At 39.1% G+C, this 16,609-nt stretch overlaps 1 protein-coding gene across 3 annotated transcripts in view; it reads right to left on the bottom strand.

Annotated features, from left to right (window-relative positions):
- The window catches only part of BCAT1 (branched chain amino acid transaminase 1), a 111,421-nt gene continuing 104,097 nt past the window's right edge, over nt 9,286-16,609 (bottom strand). For all 3 annotated transcript variants that reach the window (XM_021092209.1, XM_021092208.1, XM_021092210.1), the window contains exon 11: nt 9,286-16,178. In XM_021092209.1, the coding sequence (XP_020947868.1) occupies nt 16,137-16,178 (42 nt within the window). In that variant the 3' untranslated portion in view covers nt 9,286-16,136. The remainder of the gene's footprint in view (nt 16,179-16,609) is intronic.

The raw sequence follows: 16,609 nt of genomic DNA, 5'->3' as shown, positions 1-16,609 counted from the left end.
GGTGTGGCCCTAAAAAAAAAATATATATATATATATATATATATATATATATATATATATATATATATATTGGATTTTTGTATATATTTCTTTTTTGGCCACATCAGAGGCATGCAGAAGTTTCTTGGGCCAAGCACTGCATCCCAGCCACAGCAGTGACAATGCCAGATCCTTAACTTGTGAGCCGCTAGGGAACTCCCTGTATATATTCCTGAATACCTCCTTTTAAAAAAACAGATGATTACCTTCAGATTCTTTCCTAAGAGTAATTTGTAATCAAGTGAGCTCTTAAAATAGAAAAATTTAAGGAGAGAGGAGGGATGGAAAAGACCATGGAAAAGACTGAGTTCACGCATGACAGATTTCTCAGAGTTGAGGAAGTTTAGAACAAGAAGAGACTTGAGTTAACTAATACAAGCCCTTCTTTTTGGAGCAGTTTCTTTGTTCAAGGTCATGGGGCCAGTTGACAGAGATGGTGGAGAAGATAAGTGGTCAGAGCCTCACAGCCAGAACTCCTGACTTCAGTGGGTTTCTTAGCATCACAGTACAATTTTCTGGAGTTTTTTCCCCTTTGTTTCATCAGTAGTGACACCATATTTCATTTTAGTGACACAAGGACTATCTGGGAATTAGAAAGAGACCCCAGAGTGATATTTATTGACAAACTGGAGAAATTTTTTTTTTTTTTTTCTTTTTAGGGCTGTACCTACAGCACATGGAAGTTCCCAGGCTAGGGATAGAATCTGGAGCTGCACCTACAGGTCTATGGCATAGCCACAGCACCACTGAATCTGAGCTGCATCGCCTCCTATGCCACAGCTTGGGGCAACTCTGGATCCTTAAGCCACTGAGTGGGACCAGGGATTGAACCTGCATCCTCGTGGATACTAGTCTATTCTTACCCTGATGAGCCACAATGGGAACTCCTGCATTAAGTATTTTAAACAAGGAAGATGAGGGGCAAAAAGTCAACACCAATGGCTGAAAAGAAAAATTCACTGAAGAAATAACTACAGTTGAGTCTAAGAGGAGAAAAGCAATGTAGTAAAAAGAGCATCATATTGGAAAGTATAAAAGGAATGCTGCCACCTAAATGTCCATCAAAAGAGGACTGGATAAAGATGCGGTACATATACACAATGGAATACTACTCAGCCATAAAAAAGAACAAAATAATGCCATTTGTTGCAATGTGGATGGACCTAGAGATTATCATGATAAGTTAAGTAAGTCAAATGGAGAAAGACAAATATATGCTATCACTTAATGTGGAATTATAAAAAATGATACAAAAGAACTTATTAAATGTTCTTCATGGTGCAGTGGTCTGGCCATTGTCAGTGCAGCAGCTCTGATTGCTGCTGTGGCATGGGTTTGATCCCTGGCTTAAGAACTTCCACAAACTGGAGGTGTGGCAAAAACAAACCAAAAAAATAAACCGAAAAAAAAAAAAAAAAAGGACTTCCCGTGTGGCTCACAACATAACTACTTGGCGTTGCTTCTACAGTGGCTGTGGCTCGACCCCTAGCCTGGGAACCTCCATATGCCGCAGGTGCGGCCAAAAAAAAAAAAAAACAAAAAACTGAAAAAACCCCAAAAAACAAACAAACAAAAAAACTTATTATAAAACAGAAACAATTTCACAGATTTCAGAATCAAATTTTGGTTACCATAAGGAAAACTGTGCTGGGGAGGGATAAATTAGGAGGATGGGTATAACATACACATACAACTGTGTGTAAAATAGATAATTAACAAGAACCAACTATATAGCACAGGAAAATTTATTCAGTATTCTGTAATAACCTATAAGGGAAAAAAGAATGGATATTTGTTTATGTAACTGAATCATTTTCTGTACACCTGAAACTAATACAATATTGTAAGTTAACTATACTCCAATAAAAATTTAAAATAAAAATAAAATAAATATATAAAAGGAGTTCCCATTGTGGCTCAGCAGGTTAAGAACACCATATAGTGTCCGTGAGGATGTGGGTTCCATCCCTGGCCTTGCTCGGTGGGCTAAGGATCCACTGATGTGGCTTGGATCTGGTGTTGCTAAGGATCCACTGATGTGGCTGTGGTACAGGCTAGCAGCTGCAGCTCTGATTCTACCCCTGGCCCAGGAACTTGCATATGTCATATGTGTGGCCATAAAACAAAACAAAACAAAAAATTAAAAAGAATAAAAGGAATGCTCCCTGTAAGGACTCTGTCCTCTCCATTGACCAGAAGGTGACTAAAGCTCATTGTCCAAGTCTGGAGTCTAAAGGGTAAGAGACACAGAGAGTTTCAAAAGGCTTAATAGAAAAGGCACAAAAGTTAAAGAGAAAAAAATGGGACACCAAGAGGAGAACTGGAGTTTTGCCTAAAGGAGAATTATTTAACACTGAATAATAATATTCTATCGTATGTAAAGATATCATATAGGAAAAATTAGATTTTCTTCAGTTTGTAGATGTCTGTCTGTAGATATGAAAATGTCTTTGTTTGGCAGCAGAAAGGGTTTTAGACTTTAGAGAAAAAAAATCCCTAACACTTTAAACTTTAGAATGGTCTTACAGACCAGCTGTTTTTTTCTGTTCTGGTGATAGTTCAAGAGGAATATACCTATTGTATCTGTGTTGGTTTACATGTAGTCTGGCCGAGGTAAAAATTACTTGTGGTCTACAGTAGAACAAAGAACATTTCTGGTGGGAGCTAAATGTTGTAATCTATGCACATGGGTCAAAAAGAAGAATTTTCCAGCATAGCGAGGTGGAGAGAAAGAAAAGTTTATTGAGGAGTTCCCGTCGTGGCGCAGTGGTTAACGAATCCGACTGGGAACCATGAGGTTGTGGGTTCGGTCCCTGCCCTTGCTCAGTGGGTTAACGATCTGGCGTTGCCGTGAGCTGTGGTGTAGGTTGCAGACACGGCTTGGATCCCGCGTTGCTGTGGCTCTGGCGTAGGCCGGTGGCTACGGCTCCGATTCAACCCCTAGCCTGGGAACCTCCATATGCCGCAGGAGCGGCCCAAGAAATAGCAACAACAACAACAAAAGACAAAAAAAAAAAAAGTTTATTGAGATGAGAGATGCTGCTGGCACAGCTGGACCACTTCCTGATAATCGGGGAGAGCCAAGAATGAGTGTAAAAGAGTGGTCCTGTCTGTTTGTATAACCCAGGGAGAAAGGAGAGGTTTTGCAATATGCCTGCTGACTTGCTGATCAGTTGGAGAAAGAGGGGTCTTATGATAAACTTGTTGGTTGTTTGGGGGAATGAATATAAGGCCTCCATAGGGGCAGGGTGAGGTGTGGGTCTCATAACTTTACTTGTAGGGGACGGGGAAGGAGTAGGCCAATTTGCTCAAGGTTGGGGAAAGGGGCATTACAATGAGATGGGTGAGGTGATGATAAGGGTCTGCTAATTCTTAACTTAGCCAGAGGCTTTGAGTTCTATCTCCTCGAAGGGACCTTGAAGCCCAACACTAAACTCAACTGCCTTGTCTCCCAGCAGCCTAATTTCGGGTTCTAAGATACCTGCTACATTCAGAACCGGCAAAGGGCCCAGGGCACCTGCCCTACCTCGCAAAGTTACTTGAGTCCCTCCGGTTATCAGACAACCAAACGTCACTAGCAGAGAATTTCCTTTGATATAAAAGGAGGCACTTACCCAGGTTAGTGGTCCAAGAAACTTAAGAACAGCTGCAACTTGGCTAGGAATCTTGTTTATCTTAGTTGTGTATATATGCCCAGAGGCTTTCCAATGGCTCTAATATAAAGAATAAGTGGTGTGCAGGAATTCAGTAATTAAGAGTCTCCTGTTGTTTCCTGTGTGGTAATTTTCATGGAGACCACCATGATAATTTACTCACTTGAGACTGAGACCAAAAGGAAGTGCCAGAAGAAAACTCAGAAGGAATTAGCCATTCAGAAGCACATTTCATAATCAAACCTGCGTATGTTGGGTTTGGGGGAAACTCAAGGCTACCTTGAGTACGGTGATGTTAAAATCACTTCAACTTCAGAACAAATGCCCTTATTTATAAAATAGATTCTGCCTTTCAAATGAATATTTTTCTAACCTCACAAGAGTTTCTCAGTAGTACCTCTGTTTGATGTTTGCTGGGAAGTGTTCAGATCAGCTCGTACAAATGTGGGTGTGCAGATGAATTTGCTTTGCCAAACAGAAAATTCTGATTCGGTGGGTATGGGGGAGGAGGCTGAGATTCAGCATTTCTAACAAATGCCTAGGCAATGCCCAAGCTGCTTGGTCTGGTAATGATGCTCTGGGGGAAGTGAGGTTTTAGATAACTTCTAAACTCATCCAGCAGTTGCTGCTTTAGCTTTTAAAAGACACACTCTGAAAAAAAATTAATTAAATTAGGCCCAGGCAACAGGAAGCTAGGATGATTGTCAATGCTAAATGCTTCTGTCTTTTGGGCCAAGAAGGAGCTCCTGCAAATTGAGATCAAGAGCCAGCTGGCAGACAAAGCAGGCCAGGCAAGACGCCACCCAACGCTCAGCCTGAATCACCATGTCCATGAAGTATGGCGAACTCAGGTCTAATCAAGGCCATTTTTCAAGAATGAATTGTTACAGTCTGGTTGATGGGGTCCAGCCAGAGGCAGTGATTTTCTTCCAAAGGTGTCAATCTAGATGGAAACTTGATCTGTCTACGTCTGGGTGGGAAGAGCAATGTCCAGGCTTGATGTATTTGTGGGAGGAGATGAGTCCCAAGTCCTTCTAGTCCACCATCTTGATTGGACTCCCATCCGGACTTGAGAAGATGGCTGGGCTCCAGTCAGAGGGGCTGAGGCTATGAGCAGGATTACTCCTACAGAGAACTCTATCTGGGCAGAAATCCAGTCACTCAGGATGCATGGACATGTAGGTTGAGGGTTAGGGAGAAATGCAGTGGGATCCAAGGGCTCATCCAATAGACACAGATGTATGCTGGGATTAGGGCAGCAAAGTTGACTTCATGCCCCCCCAAACTTCAGCTGTTAATTCATTATCAGACCTGTTTCCAATTAACTCACGAATGAGGTGAGATGAAACTTGCAGATGAGATGACTCCAGTGGTGCTTCAAGAAAAATTTTGTATAGTGCTGTGCTGCGTGAGGTCAGCAGGGTCCAGATGACTCTGATGAGCATCTTAGCCTAGTAGATCTACGAAGCTGGTTTTTATCACCAGGAAGGCTGCTCACCTGACAATAACCTCACCCCATAATTATACCAAAAAGGGAATTCTTACCATCTACTTTCAGCTACATTGCATTCCCAGGGCATAGATTGCCGAGACCAGCTCAGCAGGATGGGGCTGAAGAACAGGTGCTGTGGAACTTAAGGAAAAAAGTTAACATGAAACAAGACACAGAGACGTTTATCTTAAGTAAAGGTGGGAACCGGGGGACTCAAGGTCTCAAGGACCAAGAGCCCTGCCTCAAGAAACCACACTGCTTTTATTGTGCTCTTGAGGATGACGTCAAGTGAAAAGTGGGTTGTAGGTGCAGGATATAGGGTTTTTTTGTTTTTTTTATTTTATAAGTTCTTTTATTATTTTAAAAGTCACTTAGCTGGTAGACGGTTAAACTTTTACTCTAAACTTTAGGCATTTAGGAATCATTAGCATTTGAGTTAGCTATCTATGCATAGCATTCCAGAGAATCCTCACTGTGCTTCCGCAAAGGCCATGCCTATTTGTGGCAACCCTGTGTGCCTAGGTTTGCACCTTGGTTCTCTTTGCTAATGCATATTCTGCTAACGACCATTCATAAACCACTTGGCCATGAGGTTCCTCTTTCTCTTATTCTTTAGAGGACATATCATGCTTGTGCAAATGGCGTGCCAATCTGCACAGGTCTGGTGTGCCCAGACCAATGTATTATGTCCTCATTCAGCTGACCCCACGAATAACCCATGCCTTTAGGTCTTTGTTCTTAAGCTTAAGTCATTTACCATCTCCGTGACTGTTTCTCAAGCAGGAAGATGAGACAAAGTAAGGAAGGACAAGACGGAGTTTTCAGCAAAGAGGCTAAGAAAATATTATAAAAACATGTCTCGCAACAATAGATCCAGGCCAGAAACACTAAGCTAACAATATTTTATGGAGTATTTAATGACTCAACATTAAAAAATATTTTTCTCAATGATGCCTGAAATTTCACTAGTGATGTCTGCCTTCATTTAATCAGCTTGGGTTGTATAATGTTGCTAGACCAGAAATTCTTATTTTCTCTTAAATGCTATGTTTGTAGTTATGTGTGCTAACTATCACTGGTGCCTTACGCAACAATTTTCTGAAAGCTACGCGTGCCTTTAGTTTAGATATTTGAGTCAAAAGGAAATAATAAAGTACATGGTTTCCTCCCTTAGAAGAGGGAGCCATAAGTTAAGGGTATTAAGAATATTGTTTATAGTCAGGGTTCTACAGAGAAATAGAGCCAACATATATGGAACTCATAAAATATTTATAATACATATCATTATTGGAGTTCCTGTCATGGATCAGCAGAAACAAATCTGACTAGTATCCATGAGGACGCAGGTTCAATCCCTGGCCTTGATCAGTGGGTTAATGATCCGGAGTTGCCATGAGCTGTGGTGTAGGTTGCAGATGTGGCTTGGATCTCACCTTGCTGTGACTGTGGTGTAGGCCAGCAGCTACACCTCTGATTCGACCCCTGGCCTGGGAACTTCCATATGCCATGGGTGCAGCCCTAAAAAGACAAAAAAACCCAACCATATATCATTATAATATATGACATGGCCTTCAACTGATTGGATGAGGCCCACCCACATTGTGGAGAGTAATATGCTTTATTCAAATTCTACTGATATAAATGTTAATCACCTTAAAAAAAAAACAAACACCTCTGCACAGCAACATCTAGGCCAGTGTTTTGCCTCGCAACTGGGCACCATAGTCTAGCCAAGTTGACATGTGAAATTAACCATCAGTTATATTCGTGGAACATGGAACATAACATGTATTTCTAAAAACTGAAAACACCTGATTTTTTCTCAGTAGTTTTATCAACTATTGCTTAATCTTGCCCTGGGCTTTTATATCCAGGCTTGAGTAGATCATGCATTTCTAACTCATCCTAAACGATTTGGGGAGCTGTATGTGCCACTTGTCCTGTGGCAAGTATTTCTACCCTGGGTCTAGAAATTACACCCCTCCACCAGGCCTAGAGGGAGGGGCTGATCACAGCATTTTCACCAGCATATTGTAAGGTATCAACCCCTCAATCTTTGGGTTTAATCACTTCTTTTTAATGATCTCATCAGATCACGCTTTGCACATGAAACTGTAAACTCTACAATACCAATTCAATCCTTATAACTCATGAGGTTAGTACTACTAGGATTTCCATTTTTTCCCACCAATTTCAGGAGCTCGTTGAAGATCACAGATCAGATAGTAGCTCGTAACCATTCTCTCCATTGTTAGGTAAGCTGCACGGTAAGAGGTTTTGTTACATCCAGCTATGTCTCCAAGCACCACCTCTGCTTATCATTATCGATACTGATGAGAAATGTCTACTAGATTATTGTAGTAACCTTGAAAACAAATGCGGTTTAATCTTTTTAATTAGCTCATTTAAAAAATAGGTGTACTGCATTTAGGAAACAATCAGCCTAAATCTTGCAAATCCAAAATGTTTTCATAAGTGAATCTCATAGGGTTTTCCAAATTCCTATTGACTTGATGAAGATAGACTTTGGTGATAATGAACCATGGTTTTTGTTGTTGTTGTTTTGGATTTTTTTTTTTTTTTTTTTTTTTTTTTGCTTTTTTTAGGGCCGCACCTGTGGCACATGGAGGTTTCCAGACTGGGAGTCAAATGGAGCTACAGCCGCCAGTCTATGCCACAGCCATAGCAATGCAGGATGCGAGCCGTGTCTGTGACCTACACCACAGCTCATGGCAAACACAGATCCCTAACCCACTGAGCAATGGCCAGGGATCAAACTTGCAAGCCCATGGTTCCTAGTAGGATTTATTTTGGCTGTGCCACGATGGGAACTCCTGAACTATGGGTTTCAATCAACACTCTCCCAGCTAGAGAACAAGCCCAGTGATTATTCTACGCACACAGAAGAGTCTACATCTTGGCTGTGTGTTTTTCTGGTTATAGGAATGTAATCCTGTGACTTGTCACCACTTTAAATAAAGTCAAGCTACAATAGAATGTTTCTTCTAAAGATGTCATGGAATCAAGCAACTATGAAAAGCTATGTGTGTGGACTCAATTCTTGATTTAAAAACCATGCTTAAGATTAAATCAGATCAGCTTAACAGAAAAATAATTATAAAGGCTGAAAATTCCCCTCCCACCCCCATTTATTTTTACTTGTGAGTAAACTGATGTAGAAGAGACACTTTCTACCCTGAAGGAGACTGCTGTCTCATCTGATAAATCACACAAGCTCCAGTAAATATATGTCCTCACCCTCAGGAATGACAGGTCTATCTTTGTTACTCTTGTGGGATTTGAGCATTGACACTGTCAGAGAACTTGACTAATAACCTTCACCTGGACCTTCCAAACTCTGCACGTAACGTCCTGATAAAGATCTTGATAAAGGCCAATATTTTCACAGGCTGACAGGGTTGGGAGAAGAGGGTCACTGAGCACTTTGACACTTTTAAGTTCAGTTTATAGTGACTCCTTGAGAATCTTTGCTGCACTTGCAACTGTTGGGACAAATCACAAGAAAATCAATGAAATATGTGACCCTCAGATATACTGCGTTTGCCTTTATTCTCTCAAAGATATGTGCTCATGAGGGCAATTTATACACGTCATTGTTGGGCTGAAAGGACACATCTTTGTTGTGCTCTAAGTTTAAATCGAATGCCTTTCACTTTACATTGTGTGTTTTATTCTAAAGCCACTTTATGGATGTGTGTTGTTTCATCAGTGAGGAAGATTCATTTATGACAGTGAATGGAAAGAAGTAATCATTGCCTTTATTCTGTTCAAAATGCAAAAGACAAAGCTAAATTTTCCTAAAGACGGATCCATACCCAGGGGAAAGGACAATTCTTAAATGCCCATTGCATTTCTTATCCACATGTTCGAAAATATGAGACATATTTAGACTCTATCCAGATGTATGGTTCAGATCTTTCTGGCACGCTCAATTCCTTCTCTCAATGTTATTCCGGTTTAAAAATACCACAGCACATTCATATCCCATGACCGAAACCTTCAGAACATCACAAAAATGGTAATTATGCATTATTTTATGCCTTCAATAATGTCAATTTCAAGAAACTACACAAACAGGAATCCTTTAAATTGTTTTATTGATGACAGAAACAGTGTATAATTAAAGATTTGATGAGGAACCTGCAAACAATAAAGCACGTGTCTATTGCCAGCAAAATACAACTATTCCAAGTCCTTTAGACATTACAAATATAGAGTTCTTTCACACAGATGGTTCATGTGTAACAAAGCCATTTTAGAATGCTTAATTGTGCTTCTATAGAACCTTCAAAGAATGAGGTAGTTTCCTTTACCCACCATACTTTCCACATTTCCAATATTACACTTTCAGTGAGCTTGAATCCTTAACATTAACCTTTGAACAATTAATTTTTCATGAAAGCCAAGCCTGCTTTAATACAAAGTGTTTCTTTCTTTCTGCTTGATTATTCTTAATGATGATTTCAAGAATCACTACACAACTGGAGAAATTTGACATAAGCAATGGCTGGGGCTTTTTCATTACAATCTGACTTAAATGCAAGGGAACACAGTCTAAAAATTCCATAGTTAAGCTGAATCCCTCCCATTGCTGTTTATAAACTCTGATTTAAAACCTACTTCCTTGGGAGTTCCCTGATGGCCTATTGGGTTAAGGATGCAATGCTGTCACTGATGTGGTGAGGGTTTGATCCCTGGCCTTTGAACTTCTGCATGGTGCAGGAGTGGCCGAAAAAATACATTAAAAAAAAAAAAAATTACTTCCTCAAACTACTTGTTTTCTCTCTGCTACCATATCAAGTAAGCACACATTCTTCAGAATGGTGGGGTTTGGCTCCATGCATTGGCTAATTAGGTAAATTGCTGGATCTTTCACTACCGTATATCATGAGGGATCAGCTACAGAATTTCTAGATGCATATAGATTAGCTCGCTTATCTTTAAGACTTCATTCAAAATCTCCTTACAGCTGCAGAATTTCTAGATGCATACAGATTAGCTCGCTTATCTTTAAGACTTCATTCAAAATCTCCTTACAGCCATACTCTTGAGAGCATTCCAACACTCTTCAAAAACTTAGCAATGAAGCAGAAACTGAGGCAGCTTATGTACATCCTTTTCTTGCCCTGAGAATGACTTTGATGACCACTGCGAAATCAGCTTGAGGAAACTGCAACATGTTGTTGCACATTTTAGTTAAAAACGAAATGACAATGTTCAATTTCCAAATCTGCTAACCTTCGCCAAGGACAGGGGGAGGGTGGGAAATAGCATTTCCAAGAACAAAAAGCAATCACAATCTACTCTTTGCCACTTCCTTCTTTTCTTCAGCCTCAAGAAGCTCCCTACACTTTAAAAATGTTAAAGAAATGACATAATAGATCTTATAGACCATGCAATTATTAAAGTCTTAACCAAACTGGTAGCAATCTAAAGTGGTTTCCATGTAACATGACTGTCAGATCCTTATCTCAATCATGTCTGAATCCTAATATCTGATGAGTGGGCCACCATATCTAGTCACGTCCTAATTGGCATAATTTGGACTTGGCGCCTCTGTTGAAAGCTGAAGATCTCTATGGATGGCAGAATAAGGAGAAAAAAACACTCCCATGAACAACACAGAAGCAAGGTTGAATTTTTTCCTTCCTTTCCCTATTACCAGTTGTTCTTCCTCTGACGTCTTTTCTAATTAAAATCTTCTCCACTCAATTGGGTGACAAGGAACCAAGCCACTGTGCTAGTGGATAGGTAGAGAAATTTGTCAATGAAAATACATTTTAATTCACTCCCATATCATAGCTCATAATTTTTACCATCCCAAGAATGGATTCCACATTATGCCACACAAGCGTTAGGCCTTATTAATCATGCCTATTGTGGTACGAAAAATATACTTTCAGACAAAAAGTATACAGTGATTATTTAAAGCTTCAATATTTGTCTCTAGCAGATTTTAAAGCCCACTTCATTTTCTAAGACTGGATTTCATGCCTTTATCATTGCACTAGGGCAAATATGTTCACATATATCTAATCCCAGAGACTTATCAACAAACACTTTTATATCCTATTGATATGTTTCTTTATCAACTCCTGAAATTAATATCTGAGATGTCTTACTATGGTACGTATGGTGAAGATGAAAAATAAATCAATTTCCTCTACCTTTGTATTTTTAAAAGAGCTTTCTGGCAATGATAAAGAATCTCTTTGCAATACTTTCAATGGCCTTTCTTTTAAAAAACTCAAACTGTGAAAAACTCTCCTCCACCTGCTTTTTTCTGTGTAGCTGTATCCCATCATTTTCAAGCTAACAGTCTAAACAGTTTGTGATTCATAATAGACATTTTCCAGAAAAACTCACTCTAGGAACATTTTCTTTGTTTATTTCAATAATACCAGACTTTGAGAAGATCAGCAAGGATGCTGTAATTTGAGATGTTCTTTTGTTAGATGTACCAGGACAACTTCACATTGTTCCACAAGAATGCAGTTAATAAACATAACAGGTTGGCAGTAAGAAGTAAACCAGGAGGTAATCCACACCAATAACCCTAATCTACTGAGTAGCTTTGCACAAGAGGAAAGAAAGGAATTGAAAAAAGGACACCTTTCTTTCAAAAATGAGATGAGAATGTTCATTGTGATTTTTTGATGAGAGATGTGCTCTAACCTTTGTCTCCTTATGACCTAACTGTATTAAATACTACTTTTATACCTAAACTTGGTTTCACTAGGAGAGTATAAACTCCAGGAGGGTGATGTCTACATACTACTTACTTTTAACACTAACTTCCTAATCCCTACTGTGAGTTACGTGAGACACAGATCTGTGGGTTACTTGATCAACATTTATCAAGTTGACTGAGTTAATTATAATCGCTCTGATCTTTGTCAATTACTAAATCATACTTATTGAAAGGGTAATATTCCTTGCCTCCTTTTAGGAGATATCTGGAAAAGACAGGTGAACAAATTCTACTAGTGGCAAGACAATGTGATAGGTGTTATAAGGTATCTATTAAAATTACTTCTCAGGATTGCTTTTTATAACTTAAAAAGTTTTCCCACATCCACAGAAGAAATCCACAATACAAGGAATAATTCTTTGATCATATTTAGAATCAGGACATGAAATCAGGAATCCTTGTTAAAATGTTTCTCTAACCCCGTCTAAGCTTTAGTGCATCGCAGGAATATTTATTGCTCTAAATAGTCTAGAAAATATCATTCATTGAAAGTGAATGAATGCTGTTTTCTGCTTAAAATAGATTTTTTTTCCCAATCATAAGGGTAAACCAAACACATAATTTCAAAAATGAAAGTTTTAAAGAAAAGGAATACAGTGATTGAGCACCAAGTGAGACTGGGGAAAATAAGCATAAGCAGCTATAATTTTATAGCAAACTCCATAAAGCAGAGCTGAAACTGCAGCTTTAATAAAAGGTTCCTATGAGTCTTTTGATCAAGATAAACTCATTCATTTCCTTCAAGTCCCCAAATGTACTCCGATTTGAGGAACACTAGACCACTACTTTGGCTACAATTACACCAAGAAACAAAACTGATGTGATGAGGAATTACCACCCAGGGTACATCATGTAAGCTTCCCACATCTTCAGGATGGCTGACACTGCCAAGTCATATAGTCAGTTTAACACTGCACTGTCTTGCTGTTACCTCTGATCTTTTTTATTCTGGTGACAATCTTTTGAGAAAAGAATAGAGAGTATCTGGAGTTCCTGCTGTGGCACAGTGGCTCCTCAGATTGCTGCTGAGGCGTGGATACGATCCCTGGCCCAGCAGTGGGTTAAAGTATCTGGTGTTGCTATAGCTGTGGAGTAGGTTGCAGCTGTGGCTTGGATTCAATTCCTGGCCCAGGGACTTAGGTATTTTTCATATGTAGTCATTACAAAAAAAAGGGGGGGGGGGTTTGACCAGGTAGAAAAAAAGGGGATTCCCTAAAAAGGTTTCTCAGTCATTCATTGTTTGACTCTGTTCCTCTTCCTTGCACTTTTGCAAGCAAAGGTTAAAACAGGTTATTACTAGTTGAGTCATTCCTGTCAACTGCAAGTGTAGTGAGCACAGTACACAGCCCTGAAATGGACCTTTTGGTGTATTGTGAGTTAATCCTGGATAAATGACTGTCACAAAGAAAATTTCTACTAGCAAACAGCTTTAGGAAATATCTTTGTGAAATGCTCAGGTTTTGTCTAATGCCTGAATGCTTCGTTTGAAAATCTTGGTTTCTACTGATGTGTTTTGAAAAAGGCTGACAAACTTGGTCTGAAATGTAAAAACTGGAAAAAAAAAAAAAAAGTGGGAGGAAGAGAACATGCAAAATAAGTTAATCATTATCATTTTAAGTGCCACCAGTTCTGTTTATATTCATGCACATGTGAATTGCTGAATCTCATTTGATCAACCCAATTAAACATTAAATAATTGCAGCCAATTATGCAAATATCAGCAACAATATTAATTTGTTGATCTTTTTGAGCAGATTAGCCTCACATGTTCCTAATGCTAGACTATCTTACGCCTTAAATGATCAATTAGTGTTACGATAACTAAGTCTTGAAGAATGGATAATTGCCTAGTTATAATGTGTCACTCTTGCTGTATTAATTCACTGCAATTAAACAAATAGTGCACAAGGAAAAAAGATGTGCAGATGTTCCTTTTAAATCTATTTAACAAGTTAGTGTCAAGGTCAATTTCCTGTCTTATTACTTAAAGGAGAATGGCAGATTGTATGCTGTTTTAGAAGACCTTCAGTTTCTTTAAATGTATATCCTTCGTCTTCACTAAGTCAGGTAGGAAGGGCTTAAAATGCTAAGGTTTGATGAAAGAAATCACATGAACACCATGTCAGGACCTATTGTTCTCCACCTTTCATAAGGAACACGTCTCACCATACTAAATTTAGAGATGCAAAGGATAAAATGTATTTATGGCAAAAAAAATGATTTCCATTTCTCACAGGAATGCTGAGTCTGGTTATTATGTGCTGCTGGACAGGTCAGAATTACCTTAGGTCTTTTCTAGACTACAGTACTGAAAGTAAGGTCCCAGGATTTAGCCAAGGCATCGCATTGAGAATGCTACTTGGTGAACAAAGGTGTGTAGAGCACAGTGAAAGATTTTCAGTCCTGAAAAGAACAGACTCTCCCAACACATCAGATCACCAATTAAAAGCCCCCTAAAAGATATTTTTACCATTCCTTTTCATCTTGTACTTCCCTCATTTTCATTTTACCATTCCTATCTAAAAAGACCCTATGGCCAAAAGTCTTGGAAAAGAATCAAAGCCCCATTTGCTATGTGCTGCTAAATGCCTGAAGGAAAATTTTTCCAGCATGTCAAACTTTTAGAATTTTTTTCCTTGCTCTGAAAAGAGAATGAAATATGATCAGCAAGATGAAAGTTACTAAGACTGAAGGAAACCAAAACATAATGTCTGAGCGTTGACCTTTCAAGGGTAAATGTTTTCTATCAAGATTTGACTTTCCCCTAGATAAACCAGGATACAATTTTAACTCACAGCTCCTAAACAAGGAAAATATCACCTATCATTTTTCTCCCTGTACCCTAACCATTCAGCAGAAATGAGCACCTATAAAATCACAGCATAAAAACCAGAGTCTATACTTTGTTGCTGTCTACCAAAAAACTAAATATAATTTATTTTGTATTTAACACTTAACATATGTCATTTCCATTTGGTGGGTACAATATCATAACCTCTCAAGAGCTATTTCAATCCCAGACAGTCTTCAAATAAGAAATAATTCCTCCAACAAACTATGACTACCATTAGTCACTATCTCTAATGACTTTTAGCAGCCTATGGAAAATAAAGACGATATGAGGTAAATAGAAAGTCAGAAGAAAACAAACATTCTAATAAAGAGGTCACACAATATAGAAACAAAGAAGGTACACTTCTCGAGAAGGTAAATGCTCATTCATTCCTTATTATGTGCCAGGCAGGGAGATACAAAGATCTATAAGGCACAAGACCCTCAATCTTGTAGGGAAGCCTAGCAGCCAATTATAACGCAATGTGCAGAGGGCAGTGGTGGGGCTTGCTGATGCCCCAGAAGAGCTTGGCACAGACTATGACATCAGGAAGGGAGATTTTCCCTAAAATGGACATAAGGGGCCTGGAAAAAAATGTAAGGAGAAGAAATCCAGGTTCTCAAAGTCTTGATTTAAAAAAAAACAAACCAGGAGTTCCCACTGTGGCTCAGCAGTAACGAACCCAACTAGTAACCATGAGGACATGGGTTCAAATCCTGGCCCCGATCAGTGGGTTAAGGATCCAGCTTTGCTGTGAACAGTGGTGCAGGTCACAGACAAGGCTCAGATCCCACATGTCTGTGGCTGTGGCTGTGGCTGGCAGCTGCAGCTCCAATTAGACCCCTAGCCTGGGAACTTCCACACACTGAAAGTGCAGCCCTAAAAAGAAATAAAATAACCAAAACAACAGTAACAAAAAACTTTCTGAGGATAAAGATGTGTTGCAGGAGATGTTACCTATGAAATTTACTCAGCTCAGTTTTCTAACACAAACTTCATTTGGTTGAGGAGCAGAATATCTATGCTAAAGAATAACCATTTTATTTTTTAATCTGAGTGAGGTACTAAAGGAGGCACTAAGAATATGGAGGAAAAGTCTATGCTTATATGGCTTACATAATCATCTTTCTAGAGAAGGTAAGGTAAGCTTCTACGAGCCAGTTGGTAAAGTACCATTGGATGATTGTAATTTGTTTTCTCTGGCAGGAGGAAACAATCACCCTGGTGACACTGATAATACAAACCACATTGTGCACAACTAAAAACAAGTCGCTGAAGAAGTTTCTCATAATTCAAATGCAACAGTCTGTCCCAATAGCACACAGATGATGTCCTGTTATTTTCCACTCAGGACACTAGGATTGTCCAGTCGCTCTCTTCTCTTCCATACTACAACAAAAGCCAGAAAACATGCTTTAGTGTAAAAGCTAACGGTGCAGGCGTAGCTTAGAAACAAACTTAATGATATAACCACTGTTGTACAAAAAGTTTGCTACTATTTTGACCATGAAAATCATCCTCACATTAAAAACAAGATTCTGTATAGAGGAATAGTACCTGGAAATCACATTCTACCATTATTGCCGAGGTCAAATTTATAGGCTTTTTTCATTGCCATTCTGCACCGAGCTTCTCTGATGATGTCCCCTTTCACATGAATTCCCTCTTCAGTTCTAACATAACTTCAGTTGAAATGAATACAGAACATCAGAATTTCTGAATTGGAAAGAACATTAATGATCATCTAATGCAGGGGACGAGGCAAGTAAGTGGGACTGGCTCTGGATTTTACTTCAGAGTAATTCCACTTCTACTGGTTT

This window comes from Sus scrofa, chromosome 5 (genome assembly GCF_000003025.6).
Source record: "Sus scrofa isolate TJ Tabasco breed Duroc chromosome 5, Sscrofa11.1, whole genome shotgun sequence".
Lineage (NCBI taxonomy): Eukaryota > Metazoa > Chordata > Mammalia > Artiodactyla > Suidae > Sus > Sus scrofa.
Note: the sequence above shows the minus strand (reverse complement) of the source record. Positions and strands in the feature narration are given on the sequence as shown.